At 55.9% G+C, this 16,447-nt stretch overlaps 1 protein-coding gene across 2 annotated transcripts in view; it reads left to right on the forward strand.

Annotated features, from left to right (window-relative positions):
* Positions 1-16,447, forward strand: part of nrp2b (neuropilin 2b) — an 87,261-nt gene that overhangs the window by 38,752 nt on the left and 32,062 nt on the right. For both annotated transcript variants that reach the window (XM_064329444.1, XM_064329443.1), the window contains exons 7-8: positions 2,152-2,307; positions 14,482-14,626. In XM_064329444.1, coding sequence (XP_064185514.1) covers positions 2,152-2,307; positions 14,482-14,626 — 301 coding nt within the window. The remainder of the gene's footprint in view (positions 1-2,151; positions 2,308-14,481; positions 14,627-16,447) is intronic.

Here is a 16,447-nt window from a genome sequence, read left to right on the forward strand (position 1 = left end):
TCTGCCTCAATTTACGGGAGGCTTTTGAGAGCAGTGCACCATGGGAGTGAATCCTACGGGGGTGGGGGGGGGACAGAGGGCGCAATGCTGGTGTCCGACAGGAAGCGTCTGTCGCGAGCGTCCCCGCGCGGCGGCCTTGGCGCACGGAGAGGCAGCGGCAGAGGAATGGTCCGCACGTTACCCCTGCTAACTTGGCGGCCGGCTCCTATTGGTGCGTCCGTCCGGCCCGTGTGGCGGTCCTGCGGTTCGGCGGATCTGCGGTCCCAGCATGCCTGCTGGGGGCCCAGCTGTTGTCCCGTGTTAGCACCTAGGAGAGGGGGCCCCCTCGCCCCGCTGTGCACCTCCGCCCCCACCCCCCCACTCCACCGGCTGAGATGCCGATGGCTCCCTCTTCACTAGCAGCTGCTGTACATGCCAGGACGCCGTGTGTCTAACTAACCCTTTAGCCTAGTTAGTGCGACTGTGTGTGTGTGTGTGTGTGTGTGTGTGTGTGTGTGTGTGTGTGTGTGTGTGTGTGTGTGTGTGTGTGTGTGTTTGTGTGCATGCGTTCATGTGTGTATGTGTGGTGTGTGTGTGTGGTGTGTGTGTGTTTGTATGTGTGAGAGTGTGTGTGTGTGTGTGTGTGTGTGTTTATGGGTGTGTGTGTGTTTGTATATGTGTGTGTGTGTTTATGGGTGTGTGTGTGTTTGTGTGCATGCGTTCATGTGGGTGTGTGTGTGTTTGTATGTGTGCGAGTGTGTGTGTGTGTGTGTGTGCATGCGTTCATGTGTGAATGTGTGATGCGTGTGTGTGTGTTTGTGGTTATGTGCGTGTGTGTGTGTGTGTGTTTGTACGTGTATGTGTGGTGTATGCGTGTGCGTATGTGCGTGCGTGCATGTGTGTGTGGGGTGTGAGTGTATGCGTGTGTGTATGTGCATGTGTGCTAGCATGCCTTAGTTCATTCATCATTCCTGTGACACATCCTGCAGGCCCCAGCGATGCGGAGACGCTGGTCTTTCTGCTCTTTGGTCTGAGCGCGTGCGCACTGACCTGCAGATAACACGCCGGCCTCGCTCCGTCAGAGGCAGGCAGAGGCCTCTCGCGCCCCATTACGTTCGCGGACGTGCGTGGTGGAATACTCGGGAGTTCAGCGTTTCTTCGCCCCTCCCCTCCCCTCCCATCTCCTCTCCGCGATCCGTCACGGGACAGAGAGAGAGAGCGCGGTGTTCTAGAACCCTGCGCAGAGCCGTCCCGCCTGGCCCGGCCGAGGGAAGGGAGGGGGGGGGGGGACGCGGTCGAGTCTGTCCTCAGACGCTCGCTCGCTCTGCTCTTGTTCTCCCGGGCGCGGCTTGATGATGCGGCGAGGCTCGGCGCGGCTCGGTACCCGTTCTCACGGTAACGGGCCGTGTGATTGATGAGGCTCCTCTCCCTGGGAATAAATAGTTAGCAGCACTCTTCTGTGCTATCGATTTCTGTGTCCACGGGGCCTCTCCTGCCCCCTCGTGTGTGTGTGTGCGTGTGGATGTGTGGATGTGTGTGTGCGTGTGTGTGCGTGTGTGTGTGTGTGTGTGAGCGTGTGTGTGTGCGTGTGTGTGTGGGTGTGTGTGTGTAGTGTGAGTGTCATGTGCATGTGGGAGGCGGTTAGTGGTGACTGTGTGTGTGCAAGTGCTTGGTGCGTGTGTGTGCGTGTGTTGTGTGTCGGTGCAGTGCGTGCGTGCGGGTGGTGTTGTCTGCGATATCGTGCAGTCGCGTGTGTGCAAGTGCTTGCGTGCGTGTGCGTGTGTTCATGTTGGATGGGGGAGGGAGGGTATAAGTGGTGCACCTGTCTCTCTGACAGATACCGAAGGCTATGTGTTGCCTCCTTCATGTTCATACGACGCAGCAGAGCTCCCCCTCTGTTCTCCACTATCTCAGTTAAACCCGCCCTGTCTAACGGTGGAGAGGAACCCGCCGGGCTTACTATCTATATTGCGCGGGGGGAAGGTAATAATGAACTTCAGGGTCACTGATATGCAATCTGTGGTGTCAGGGTCAGGGTCTATGGGGAAATGGCTGAAGTCATCTCACCTGTGTCCGTCTCTCTCTCTCTCTCTCTCTGTCTCTCTCTCCCTCTCCCCCCCTCTCTCTCTGTCTCTCTCTCTACCCCTCCCTCCCTCTCTCTCTCTCTCTCAGGTGGACCTGAACTTCCTCAAGGTGCTGACGGGGATCGCCACGCAGGGCGCCATCTCCAAGGAGACGCAGAAGTCCTACTACGTCACCACCTTCAAGCTGGAGGTCAGCACCAACGGCGAGGACTGGATGGTCTACCGGCACGGCAAGAACCACAAGGTAGGAGGACCGGGGTGGGGGGGGTGGGGGGGGTGGTGTGGCTGGGTGGTCTTACGGCGTCTTGTTTACTCTGTGTCTCACGGGACGAGGGGAGCAGAGGGAAAAACAGAAAGCTCCTTTGTGCTCTCTTATCTCCCTGCGCTATTCATCAGGCCTGCGCTCGGGCCTGTCACGGTCACCTGTGCGGGCTGGCCTGTGCACACACAGGGGGGCGTGGGAGCCCGCCTGGGGCCCGGCTCTCAGACCCCGCTCCGGTAATAGAGCTGTGAGCACCCCCTGGGGGGGGTGTGGGGGGGCGGTTAAGGTGGGGGGTGGGGCCGGTCTGGCCTCCTGGTTTCGCAATCAACGAGTCTCCGTCCTGGTTTTGCAGTCAACTCTTTGCTTCTTAATTTGCGTGTTTTTTGGTGCTGGGCCGTTATGTGGAGACCGTTGTCTGGGCGCTGCTGGGAGCTCTGAGGCGGGGGTGACCGCAGCCTTCGGAGGGACTTTAAATCCTCCCTCGATGCCGGTGCTGAGGCTGCAGACAGGGGTGGAGGCGAGAGGATAGGAGGATGGGAGGGAGAAGAGGAAGAGAAGGGATGGAGAGAGGCTGGAATCACTGATGAGATAAAAGGGACAGTGAACTCCGCGGGGGGGGGGGTACCCTGTGTCTCACCCCCTAATCTCTCCTGTCTCCATTAAAGGTGGAAATTTACTGGCAGACCTCGCTGTGTCTGGGGGAGAAATGGAGAGATCCACCCAGGTCGAGGCGGGGGCGGGGGGGCGGGGGGATGGGGATAGAGCTGATTTGTGGTGGGGGGGCGGCGAATAGAAAAACAACAACTCGGAATTTTAAACCGCCCCTGACCAACTGGTGCATGTGGGACCCCGGGAGGGCTGGTTAATGTCTTTATACTGACCCCCCCGCCCATCCCCCCCCCCGCCACTGACAAGGGCTGTCTTTTAATCTCACGATAAATTCAGCTTTAAGGCTCGGACGCCCCATAAGCCCGCTGTATTAATGAGGCTGCGTTTCATTACAGCACAGATTTATTAACATTAATGCAGGTTGTCATGAGAGACATGTATGAATCATTGTTCTTTATCCCCTGTATATATAAATATATATATATAACAGACTAGACAAAGGGAGAGCTGGGGCTTTAACCTTCCTGGGTCACATGGCTGCAGAGGTATTCAGACGCTTAGTGCTGACAGTCTGTGTTTTATATGAGAAACTGGACTGAGGGTTGGTGGTGGATGCACCTTGGTGAGGTGTGTTTAGACGTATGAGGCCTGACAGGAGAGTGTAGATGCGGGTGCTGTCGTATCAGTCAGGCTCATCTGGGATATTTATGGGTCGCTCACGCGCGTGTGTGTGTGGGGGGGGGGGGGGGTGAAGGTTGTTCTTCTGCTCTGAGCAGAAAGTGCTGATCTGGCGGAAGGAGGGCGGGCAGGGGGGGGCATGGAGGGATGGGGGGCGTATTGAGCCGTGAGGACGGATGGGGTGGGGATGGGACGTCCCGGGGGGGGCGGAGGGGAGCGGCCCCCAGCGCTTCTTCCTGCGGCGCAGGTGCTTCGCCGCTGCTTCCTGTTTTGCGGGCTGCCGTGGCGACAGGTCTGGAAGGGCGAGACCGGGCGAGGGAGGGAAATGGCGGGAGGGAGGGCGGGGGAGCAGAGGATGCTGGGTACGGAGGGTGGGGGTGTCCGGCGGACCGGGGGGGGGGGGTGTTAGAGGGGTGATGTCAGCACGGTGATGTTGGGAATGGCAGAGTCAGCACTGCGGCGTTTAGGGTGGGGGGGGTTTTTTAGGCAAGGGGGGGGGGACTGAGTTGTGGCTCATCGGTCCCTCATACTCAGCTGAGCAGGGAAACGAAACGGGCTGAAGCACCTGTCCCGCTACCTCACTAAATCAGACCGAGGACAGCACCGCCCCACCCCCCGCTCACCCTCAGTGCGCTGTTTGAGGAGGCGCGTCACGTTCAGCTTCCGTATCACAGCTTTCCCCTGGCGCAGCTCCAGCTGAGGGAGTGTACGCTCGCTGCCCTCCTCTCCTCCTTCTCTCTCTCTCCTCCCTCTCTCCTCTCTCCTCCCTCCCTTCCTTCTCTCTCTCTCCCTCTCTCTCTCTCTCTCTCTCCCTCCCTCCCTCCCTCTCTCTCTCTCTCTCTCTCTCCTCTCTCCTCCTCTCTCTCTCTCTCCTCCCTCCTCTCTCTCCTCCTCTCTCTTTCCTCCCTCCCTCCCTCTCTCTCTCCCTCCTCTCTCTCCCTCCTCTCCTCCTCTCCTCTTCCTCTCTCCCTCTCTCTCCTCTCTCTCTCTCTCTTCCCTCCTCTCCTTCTTCTCTCTCCCTCCCTCCCTCTCTCCATCCTACCAAACCAATCTCTCTAAAGACCCAGTCTGTCTGAAACGGTCACTGAAGGGAAAAACAGAGGTACGAATAAGCCTCATAGTTTTTTTTCCCCACAAATGTTATTTTCTGAACAAAAAGGAAAAAAAAAAACATTTATTTATGGATGTCAAAGCTCACAGAGTTTTGACAGGAATCCTAAAATATTGGCAAGTCAATCTCGAAGCAGCACAGAGCAGTTATTATTCATGCCACTTAATTGTTTTTGCAGTTATTTTGGAGTTTTCCTTTGTCCTGTCAGGCTCTCTCTCTGGTGTTCTCCACACTAGGCCAGACTCTCTAATCCAGTGCCCTGTGTTCTCAGTGACGCGTCTTGTGTGGAGTGTGGCTGGGTTTGTGTGGTAATAGGAGTTTGGGGGGTTGGGGGGTAGGTTACATACACTCAGCTCCTTCACCTCATTTTAATGCAGGCAAAGCTCTCGGTCCCCCCCCCCCTCCCCGACGCTCTAAATGTTATCTTTGTCAAACAGGTGTGCAGCGCACGGGTGTGGGGGTGGGGGGGGCGGATGGGGAGGGGGGCAGGTGGAGAGATAGGCTTCAGAAATAATTACCCTTGACTAATGCAGACACAGACCAGGTGAAGGGGAGGGGGGGAAACCGACTGGGCTGGCGGTTTCGAGGATGGGGGGGTGGGTGTGGGAAGGCGGCGAGGTGGGGGGGGATTAAGTTTGCGAAGCTTCTGTGCAGAGATTGATCTCCCCTCTAAATTTCTCCCCGGCGTTCCCGCCCCTCTGTTCATTAAGAGGGGCGCTGGCAGATGTAGCCCCCCCCACCTCCCCCCCCCCCAGCGATCTGAGGGTTCCCCTGCATGCAAACTGTGACATTAAGGTGAAAATGAAAGAACTCAATCAATTGGCGCCTGGTTTTTTTTGTCTCCATGGGGAGCTTTATCCTTTAATGCCGTAGTCTGTCTGCGTTGGACGTTAACTGCGCTTAAAAGATGCTTAAAAGATGCGTGATAAAACACACACACAGCGTGGACCCCTGTCCTGATACGCTTAACTGCAGTCTGAATCTCTCTGTGCTGTGATTTAGTGTACGGATGTGCTTTCCCCGCCTCGTGTGCTGCTCCTCGTCTTGCCCGTTGTAAACGCGTCGGCTGTAAAACATCAGTACAGCCGGCTTCTGCTTACTGTCAGGACCTACAGTACGCGATCCGGTTTATTTAAAAAAACCTTGCGGTTGTAAATTTGCTCGAAAGTCCGCCTCTCTTCTTGCGCGCTTGCGCAAACGCCGTCGGACGCGCGCGCGTTTGTTTGCGTGAAAGGTGAAGCCACGCCCACGGTCAGCGCGACGCTGGCACTGTGGATGACTGACAGGCCTCTCGGCCAACCGGACAGCGGCGGCGGGTTCTTCCCCTCCCACCGCGGCTCCTCTGCCGCCGTCCGGTTGGCCGAGAGGCCTGTCAGTCATCACCGGTCCTGGCAGCCTCTGAGAGGTGCTGCACCGATGCATCGTGGGTAGGGGCTGGGACCAGGGCCTGGATCTTAGAGAGTCTGGTGTCGTGGTCGGGGAGTCTGTCAGGCGTTCGGTGTCCTGGCAGTTGCTCTTTCCATCGTAGATGTGTTTTTCCGCCTGAAGAACACCCTTCCACAGCCCCCTCTCTCTGTCCCTCTTTTCTGAGAGATCGCTCTGGACCTCAGCCAATGGGAAGCAGCTCCTGCTGTTGACATCTTCATCTGGAGAGAGAAGACAGGAGGATAGGAGCAGAGAGAGAGAGAGAAGGGGGTACTGTAGATAGAGGAGAGGAAAAAATAAATATGGGTTGGGAGAGGAATAAAAGTGGGGGCAGGTGTGGGGGTGGACGGAGAGAGAGAGAGAGATAGAGAGAGAGGGAGGGAGGGGGAGAGAGTGAGAGACAGAGAGAGAGAATAATGTCTTGAGCAGAACTGTGATGTTTGACCACATGTCCCCCTGGTATCGTAAAATTCAGGGGGAAAATAAATTCATACCAAAACAAAGAATGAAGGAATTGCTTGAGGCTTCAGTCCCTTAATTCCCTGCTTTGGCTTTCAGAAGGACACTGTGACACCCCCCCCCGGTCCCTCAGCCAAACTGTCCACCCCCACCCCCCCCACCCCACATTGGGCTCCACCCGCCCCCCATTGACCCTGGACAGAAAAAAAACACAAATTGTGTCACACGCTTGTTTTTTTTTCGGACGCTTTGTCGCAGCGGCACATAAATATTCTTTATGACGACGGCGGATCCTCTGTTCTGCTCCAGCGTTCACTCCCATGGGGAGGAGATGTGTCACTCTTCATTATCCGTGCGGACGCTGCCCCTCTGCGCGCGAGTGTGTGTGTACGCGTGTGCGTGTGTGTGTGTGTGTGTGTGTGTGCGTGGGGACATCTGTCCGTCACGTGGAGGGGGGGAGGCGGGTCGTTATTTTTTCATCGCTCGCCTCGCGCTTGGCCGAGGTGCCCCCCCCTCGTCCGACGCCTAAATAATTCAGGCCCTCCTGGCTGCGCGCTGAACGCTAGCAGCGGAAAACAGGAAAGAGGCTCTCCCCTCTCCCCCCCCTCCCCCTACCCCCTCCCCCTGTCAGGTAAACTCAGATCGCCCGCGGCTCCAATGCCCACCTCCGTAGCCCGTCGCCACGGCGCCCATTGCAGCCCGTCTCTGCTCAGAACCGTCCGAAGGGATCGATGTCAGTGGTAAAAAGAAAGAAGCCATCAGACCCACATGTTACAGCTGCTTGTTAATGGGAATAAATGACCTCTGACCCCCCTGGTAAGAGAGAGGACACTGGAGCCACTGTGAGATGGGGGTAGATGGGTAATGTGGTTCTCCTGCCCTTGGGGTATGTCTGTATAGAGAAACAGGAATCAGGGGCTGACCTGGGCTTCCCAACATCCTGCTCACACTCAGACACTCCCGAGCCCATTTTTGGTTTCTTTGTCAGATTTTGGGATTTGAGTATCCCCTGCCCCCCCCCCCCCCCCCCTCGTTTGAGGAGTCGCCATCCGGCCTGGGGCACAGGGTTCCCTTATTCCCTTAATGACCCGGGGGGGGGGGGCGGAGGGCGACGGCGCAAACAGGACAGATGGCCTCGGAGTGGGACGCACCCACGGAATCCGTCTCGATATCCGCCCCCCGGCCCCCACCCTTTTTAAATCCTCGTCCACCTCCTTATCCCCTCCGCAGACAGTGTGTCTGCCGTGTGAACTCCGCGGCTAAGCTCGGTTCAGCCCCCCCTGCCCCCCCCGACTCTCCGGTTGTGGTAGCGTGTGTACTCAGCCCTAGGATAGAGTAATGAGGAGCGGTGGGGGCAGGTGGAGGCAGGTGGGGGGGGAATGTTTGCGGGCTGACAGGTACACCCTCAGCAGTGTGTGGCACAGCGGCACACCTGCCTGCGTGTGACAGTTAAAGAGCGAGAGGAAAAAAAAGAAGATGTCTGCCGGCTCTTCCCTCAGAGCCCTTCCTGATACATCACCGTCAGGCGGCTGCCTCTGGTGTGCTCTCCGCGCTCCCTCCCTCCTTCCCTCTCTCCCTCCCGCGCTCCCTCCTTCCCTCCCGCGACGCAGATTAGACCTGAATGCCTGCACCCGTGCCCGCTGGCGACACCCCCCCCCCCCCCAAACCGCCCCCCCCCCCTTCCCCCACGGCGCTCCTGCGGCTTCCTGTCTCTCTGTGATCACAGCGCAGCCCGGATCTTCACCTGCAGGCGCAACCGTCCTCCTCCTCCTCCTCCTCCTCCTCCTCCCCCCCCTCCCCTCACTACCCCCCCCCCCTTTCCCTGGAAACGGCGGGAGTCGAGCGAGGCGGGGGGGGAAAGATCGGCGCTCCTGCAATTCGCGGGATTCCGCGCGAGGGCTCCCGCATAGCGTAGCGTAGCGTAGCGTAGCGTAGCGTAGCCTGGTGGCGCGGGCGCTGTAACAGTGGCAGCGTTGTGCTGTGTGCTGTCGCGTCGCTCCTCGCAGGACGGGGGGCCTCAGGTGCGGGACGCGCTTGTTATCAGAAACGGCCAATTAGCACCTGCACCTGCCCGCGCAGGGGGCGGAGCCTCGTCCCGTCTTACCTGTCTACCTGCCTCTGTGTCTGTGTCTCCCCCTGCCTGCTTTACCCACCTGTCTACCTGCCTCTGTGTCTGTGTTTCCCCCTGCCTGGTTTACCCGCCTGACTCCAACGCACCGCCTGGCGTCTAGATTCTAAGCGTTTAGCCTGTTTAGATTACAGACATCAGAGACTAGAGAGCTTCCCCAAAACCATAATTAAACTGCAGTCCTTTTTCTTTACCTGCTTCTACCTTTTTTCCCTTATTCAAATTAACAGACCCAGCTTGTTGCATTTTTACAAACTGAACGTTTGTGCGAGCAGATATTCACTGATGCTTTTTCGGTTCAGGTGATTTGAGGAGGCCTACAGCAGTGAGAAACAGCCGAGAATCTTTTGGTTTAAAGCCCAAGCTTTCAAATACACCAGAAATAAATAAAAAAATACAAGTCTAAAGAGGAAATGTGTTTGTGTACAGTGGGATATTGGGTTGCTCCTAGCAGTGCTGACATCTGGTCCCCTGTCACACTGGTATGGGATCATGTTATGGGGGGCATTCCTGAAAGTTGAGGAGCACAGAGAATACCGAGAGCAGAAGTGTGTGTGTGTGTGTGTGTGTGTTTGTGTGTGTGTGTGTGTGTGTGTCTGTACACGTGTCTGCTGGTGTCTCCTCTCCACGTGTAATTGCACACACACGGGTCATGTGTCACTTCTTTCTCCCGTAGAGAGCCCACGCGGCGCTGGCTAATTTGGCGCGACCGTAGGCCGTAGAAACCCTGCAGTTGGGAACCGCACACACACACACACACGCACACACACACACACACACGCACACACACACACAGACAGACACACACAGACAGACACACACATGCCCCCCCCCCCACACACACACACACACACACACACACACACACACAGACAGACACACACATGCCCCCCCCCCCACACACACACACACACACACACACACACACACACACACATACACGCACACACACACACATACACAAACAGACAGACACATACACACACACACACACACACACACACACACACATACACACACACGCACACACACACACACACACACAGATGCACACACGCACGCACACGCACACACACACACACAGATGCACACACGCACGCACACGCACACGCACACACAGACACACACACACACAGTCTCTCCTCTGGCCCACTGCTCTCCTGCGGGCTTCAAGCTGCTTTGCGATAAACAAACAAACCAAGCAACTGTAACCGCTATGAAATGGTAAATCATAGGATTGCAGACGTGTCAGAGAATCGAGTTTAAAGTCAATAGTTGATTGAGTTTTTGCTGAGAATGTGTGCGAATCACTTATGATCTGGGCACATTTGGGTGATTCTGGGGTTCTATATGCTAAGTAATGTTTGGAGTTGGCTGGAGGAAGGTTGTTTGGAGCATGAACATGTAGGCGTGCTGAGGGCCAGTCTGTTTGGCATGAATTGACTGAGGCGTCTGTGAGCAGTGAATGTGGGAGGGGCTTGGAGGCCAGGTCTGTGTGAGCAGTGAATGTGGGCGGGGCTATGAGGGCCAGGTCTGTGTGAGCAGTGAATGTGGGAGGGGCTAGGAGGGCCAGGTCTGTGTGAGCAGTGAATGTGGGAGGGGCTTGGAGGGCCAGGTCTGTGTGAGCAGTGAATGTGGGAGGGGCTAGGAGGGCCAGGTCTGTGTGAGCAGTGAATGTGGGAGGGGCTAGGAGGGCCAGGTCTGTGTGAGCAGTGAATGTGGGAGGGGCTAGGAGGACCAGGTCTGTGTGAGCAGTGAATGTGGGAGGGGCTAGGAGGGCCAGGTCTGTGTGAGCAGTGAATGTGGGAGGGGCTAGGAGGGCCAGGTCTGTGTGAGCAGTGAATGTGGGAGGGCTAGGAGGACCAGGTCTGTGTGAGCAGTGAATGTGGGAGGGCTAGGAGGGCCAGGTCTGTGTGAGCAGTGAATGTGGGAGGGGCTAGGAGGGCCAGGTCTGTGTGAGCAGTGAATGTGGGAGGGGCTTGGAGGGCCAGGTCTGTGTGAGCAGTGAATGTGGGAGGGCTAGGAGGGCCAGGTCTGTGTGAGCAGTGAATGTGGGAGGGGCTTGGAGGGCCAGGTCTGTGTGAGCAGTGAATGTGGGAGGGGCTAGGAGGGCCAGGTCTGTGTGAGCAGTGAATGTGGGAGGGGCTAGGAGGGCCAGGTCTGTTTGAGCAGTGAATGTGGGAGGGGCTAGGAGGGCCAGGTCTGTGTGAGCAGTGAATGTGGGAGGGGCTAGGAGGGCCAGGTCTGTGTGAGCAGTGAATGTGGGAGGGGCTAGGAGGGCCAGGTCTGTGTGAGCACTGAATGTGGGAGGGGCTAGGAGGGCCAGGTCTCTCTGAGCACTGAATGTGGGAGGGGCCAGCTCTTACTAGGATCTCAGCTGCTTCTTCATCTCCCACGACAGAATATGCATTTCAGAGTGTTTTTGCTTCTGGATTTTGTGCTTATTGCTTTTAAATGACTTTGATAAGTCACTACTAAAAAAAACAGTTTCATGTGCTAGTGACTAAAACCTCAGTTGGCACAGCAAACAGTTTGGAAGTTGAGTATAGTAATTCAGGGAGATAGAGTCTATAATTGTGCAGAGACCTCCCTAATAAAATTCAGCACGGGCAAATGTGCCTTTCTGCTTGTGGGAAATAACAGTTTTTAAGACAAGATTATTTTGTGGGTAGTTCTGAATTAAAATAATATACCTTGAGAAAATGATTTGAGTTCAGTTCAGGCAACTCAATCTGAATCTCAACTTTCTGAATCTCAACTGTTAAAAGTGAAAAACAGGATGGTGACATACATAACAAAAACGTTTTACGATGGGAAAACTTTGAGGGTACAGTGTCCAGTTCAACCTTACAGTAAGAAGGATGTGCATCCTTTCAGCAAAGTAAAGAGTGGAGCAAAAAGACTAGTTCCATTATTTACTGTAGACGTTACATTAAAGTATTGGAGGCACTTAAATGTCTTGAATCTAGAAAGATGAGAGTCTAGGGGGATTTATTTAGGTTTTTGTTTTAAAAGGTTTAGAGAAAGTGGAATGTTTTTGTATGTCGCTTTGGATAAAAGCGTCTGCCAAGTAAAAATGTAATGTAATGACACTAGTTAAAGTCGAGTTTTGAACAAAAGGCCATATGTAGAAATCAGCCTCAGGTAAATTCCCCCCCACTGAATGTAGGAAGTATTTATTCACACTGAAGTCACTGAGGCCGTTAACAGCTTGGCTCGGGGCTCACGGTGGAAGGCCCTGGTTGGCTCAGGGCTCACGGTGGAAGGCCCTGGTTGGCTCAGGGCTCACGGTGGAAGGCCCTGGGGCTGAAGACCAGGTTTTGACGTGATCGTGGCTGATAAGTCGTCACCAAACACTCTCATGGTCTTTAAGCTCCTTTGTGGCAGGCAGACAGGGGCGGTCTCTTAAATTTTGCTGATGGCAGGAAGGAAAGAGTCCATTTCCTGTCCACATTTCCTCCATCGGGGTTTGTCCACCATCAGACCTGGGTCAAACACGCATTTGTTTTGGATACAAATACTTTTCTGTGCTCTGTTGATCTTGCCTGGTGTATTTGAGCCTGCCAGTATGACCAGAAGGTGGGGTTTGCATTTTTTGAGAGTATTTCATTGGTTCCAATACACCAGACAAGATCAGTAAAGCGTTGAAAAGTATTTGAATCCAAAACAAATACGTATTTGACCCAGGTCTGTCCACCATCTTGAGCGCGGTTTCCGTGTGTTCTCACCAAAGGCCTTGTGTGTGTGTGTGTGTGTGTGTGGGTGTGTGTGTGTGTGTGTGAGTGTGTGTGTGTGTGTGTGTGTGTGGGTGTGTGTGTGTGTGTGTGAGTGTGTGTGTGTGTGTGTGTGTGGGTGTGTGTGTGTGTGTGTGAGTGTGAGTGTGTGTGGTGTGGGTGTGTGTGTGTGTGAGTGTGAGTGTGAGTGTGAGTGTGAGTGTGGGTGTGGAGGTGTGTGGTGGTGAGGTGAGTGTGAGTGTGAGTGTGGGTGTGTGGTGTGTGTGTGTGTGTGTGTGAGTGTGAGTGTGAGTGTGGAGTGGTGTGGTGTGGGTGTGTGTGTGTGTGTGTGGTGTGAGTGAGTGTGAGTGTGTGGAGTGTGGGTGTGTGAGTGTGAGTGTGAGTTGAGTGTGAGTTGAGTGGGGTGTGTGTGTGTGTGTGTGGGTGAGTGTGGGTGGTGTGGTGTGTGTGTGTGTGTGAGTGTGGTGGATGTGATGTGATGTGGGTGTGGTGTGTGTGGTGTGTGTGTGTGATGTAGGGGTGTGGGTGTGTGAGTGTGTGAGTGTGAGTGTGGTGGAGGTGGTGTGTGTGTGTGTGTGTGTGTGTGTGTGTGTGCCGCCGCTCGCGTGCGCCACAGTCCGGTCTCCCGTGCGATGTTTGCGTAGCGCGGTCGGACGCCGCAGGTGCAGCTCGATTGACAGGGAGAATAATAACGCGCTGAATTTAGGAGGCGTCGGCTTCCTCCCCCCCCGACCTCGCCGGTTTTTTATTATCCTGTCCCTGGAAACGGCTTCGTAGCCGGGCGCCAGCGCCACTTCCTGTTTTCCTTCGCGGCGCGGGGAGTGCGAAAGGGAGCAGATGTGTCCGAGCGGAGAGCAGGGATCAAAGCGGGGCAGTCCTGCGGGGGTGGGACGGGGGGACGGGTGGGGGGGGGCAGAGGGGTCCAGCGGTCACTTTGGGCTCTCTGAGGGCCTGACCCTGCGACATGTTAGCGGGCAGCGAGCGGATCTGTCGCGGCCAGGTCAGGACTTCCTGCGGAGGAAGGCCATGGGTGGTGGGGGGGGTGGCTATGACGTGGGAGGAAGAGGAGCGGGAGGAACTCACGCAGAGCAGGTGCAGTTGTCGCCGTGGGGCCGCGGAAACGGTCGCCGTGGTAACGGGCGCCGTGGTTACGTCAGTCACTGTCGCGCGAATCCTGCGTATCTCACCGGACACGGCGCTTTTCCTAATGTGTCCCTGTCCCTGGAGTGCCGGGACGGGGCGGGGCGGGGCGGGTGGAAGGAAGGAAGGATGGGGGGGGGGGACAGGGGTGTCCCTCTCCGGCCCTGGGCCCAGATCGGGCCAGCTGGGCTGGGTGTCATCGGACTCCCCCCCAGAGAGATGTGCGGTGGAGCAGAACTGTGTCTGTGTCCTCCCCAGAGTCTGCACTGAGAAACACTCCATCGGGTGGGGGTGGGGGGGGGGGGGCTGGAGTGGAGTGCTGGGTAGATGAGGCGGGGGGTTGGTATCAGAGCTTGTCATCTTGTCTCCCTCTGTTGCACCCCCCCACTCCGCCCCCCCCCCCCACCTCGTTTCGCAGAGCCAGCCTCAATAGCACCCCCTCTTCCTGAGGACAGGGCAGGGCAGAGCAGGGAAGCCCCCAGTAGCACGTCTGCCTGAGTCTGCCAGCGGAGCTGCTGTTTGTGCTGAGCCCCGTCCTGCTGGGTCTCCACACCTGCTCACAGCTCAGCAGGCTCAGGAGTCTGGGGAACGACTGCTGTAATCTGTGTGTGTGTCTGTGTGTGTGTCTGTGTCTGTGTGTGTGTGTGTGTGTGTGTGTGTGTGTGTGTGTGCTGTGTGTGTGTGTGTGTGTCGTGTGTTGTGTGTTCTTGTGTGTGTGTGTGTGTGTGTGTGTGTGTGTGTCTGCGTGCGAGTTTGTGTTGGTGGACTAGTCTGGTGCAGGCCTGGTTCCTAAGCAGTGTGGACCGGAGCCAGCCAGATTATCCCCGTATCTCAGGATGAACAGAACCCCTCTCTCTGCTCCCCTCTCCCAGGTGTTCCACGCCAACACGGACCCCTCGGAGGTGGTTCTGAACCGGATCCCCCAGCCGGTGCTGGCCCGCTTCGTCCGGATCCGACCGCAGGCCTGGAAGACCGGCATCGCCCTCCGCCTGGAGCTCTACGGCTGCCAGATCACAGGTACGCCGCGATTGGACGGGGGTCACGGGGGTCGCAGGGGTCACGGGGGGCTCCGGCTGGCTGCGTGCTAGGGCCCTGCAAACAAACTGCCGTCTGTGAGGTCATCATCCCCCCCAGGGCCACGCCCCCACACACTTCATGGCCAAACCTGTCTCTGTCCTCAGCGCGAAAGTAATCGAGCCCTTCTATTTATAGCGTTATTGTGACTCGTTACTGGGGCCTGTAATCCACTTTGCGTCTCTGGAACGGCCGAAGTAAAAGGGATATTTTGTACTGATGAGCATCAGTCCCTCTGTCTCACTCGATCATTATTGTGTTAAGCAGCTATTTGCTCCTGCGTTTTTCGACGCTGAAGAAGACAAATGGGGGCTTCTTTTTTTTTTTTTTTGCGTTTTCAGCTCAGAGGCAAAAGGACGCTTAAAACATAATACCGGCCACTACGTAGCCCCCTGGCAGGCTGAACCAAACCCCCCCCCCTGAATGCCCCCCCCTATGCCCCACACAGCCCCCCGTGCTCGCTGGGGAGCTGCACAGGTCACAGCTGTGCTTTGGGTTTCAGGTCTCAGTGCAGCTAGGCTTTCAAGAGCACACACACACACACAGCACAACACCCACACTCCCACCGCAACATGGAGACGTTCAGTTAGCTGTTTTCTTTTCTTCTTACTCCCTTGTTCTCTCTCCTACCCCTCCTGTCTTCCGTCTCTCTCACTCTCTCCCCTTGCCTCTCTCTCTCTCCCTCTCTCTGCCTCTCTGTCTCTGTCTTTCACATCCAGATTAAAATTTATTGGCATGAAATATATTTGTAAATATTGCAAAATTCTTAAATTATTAAAGCAATATCCATCTCTCTCCCCCTCTCTCTCCTTCTCTCTCTCTTTCTCTCCCTCTCTCTCCTCTCCCTCTTCCTCTCTCTCTCTCTGTCTCCCCCCTCTCTCCCCGCTCCCCGCCCTCAGGTGAATTTTGCTGTGCTGTTCCAGATCAGCTCTTCTCCTCTCTTCTCTCCCTCTCTTCACTCACTCACTCGCTCTCTCGCTCCAGCCTTTCGGGCCGAGGCTGAAATCTATCATTTATTGTGATTGCTTTTCTTCCGCGCGCACCCCCCCGTGCCAGGAGCCAGTCAGCTGTGATTTAGATGAATATGAGCGGGGTGGGGGGGGGGCAGCGGGGGGAGGGGGGCGCGTGGGCGTGGCTCATTTCGGCTGACGCTGGGGCTCGGTCCAGTCGCCCCGCTGGCTGTTTCAAGGGCGCGTTCTCTGGCCCGTTTCCGTGGTGCTGGTGACGGTGTTCGCCCCCTCTGTGCCATGTGACCACAGTCCCTCTCCACCTTCTTTACGTTGCACACAACATCTCACACAACACACACATGCGCACAGATATATGCATACACATACACACACACACTACACACACACACATACACACAGACACTACACACACACACTACACACATGTACATACGCATACACACATGCTGGAGCACAAACACACAGATAAATGCACACACATACATAGACATACACACGTTTGCACAAACTACACACATACATACATACATGTAAACACACACTCACACACACACACACATACATAAACACACACACACACACACTCATGTATGCATACATGCATGCACACACACATAAACACACATAAACACAGACACTCATGCACACACACACACACACACACTCTCACACCTACACACACACATGCACACACACACACACACACACACGCACACACACACACTCTCACACACACACACACACACACACACACACACACACACACACACTTCTCACACACACACACACTCAC

This window comes from Anguilla rostrata, chromosome 3 (assembly GCF_018555375.3).
Source record: "Anguilla rostrata isolate EN2019 chromosome 3, ASM1855537v3, whole genome shotgun sequence".
Lineage (NCBI taxonomy): Eukaryota > Metazoa > Chordata > Actinopteri > Anguilliformes > Anguillidae > Anguilla > Anguilla rostrata.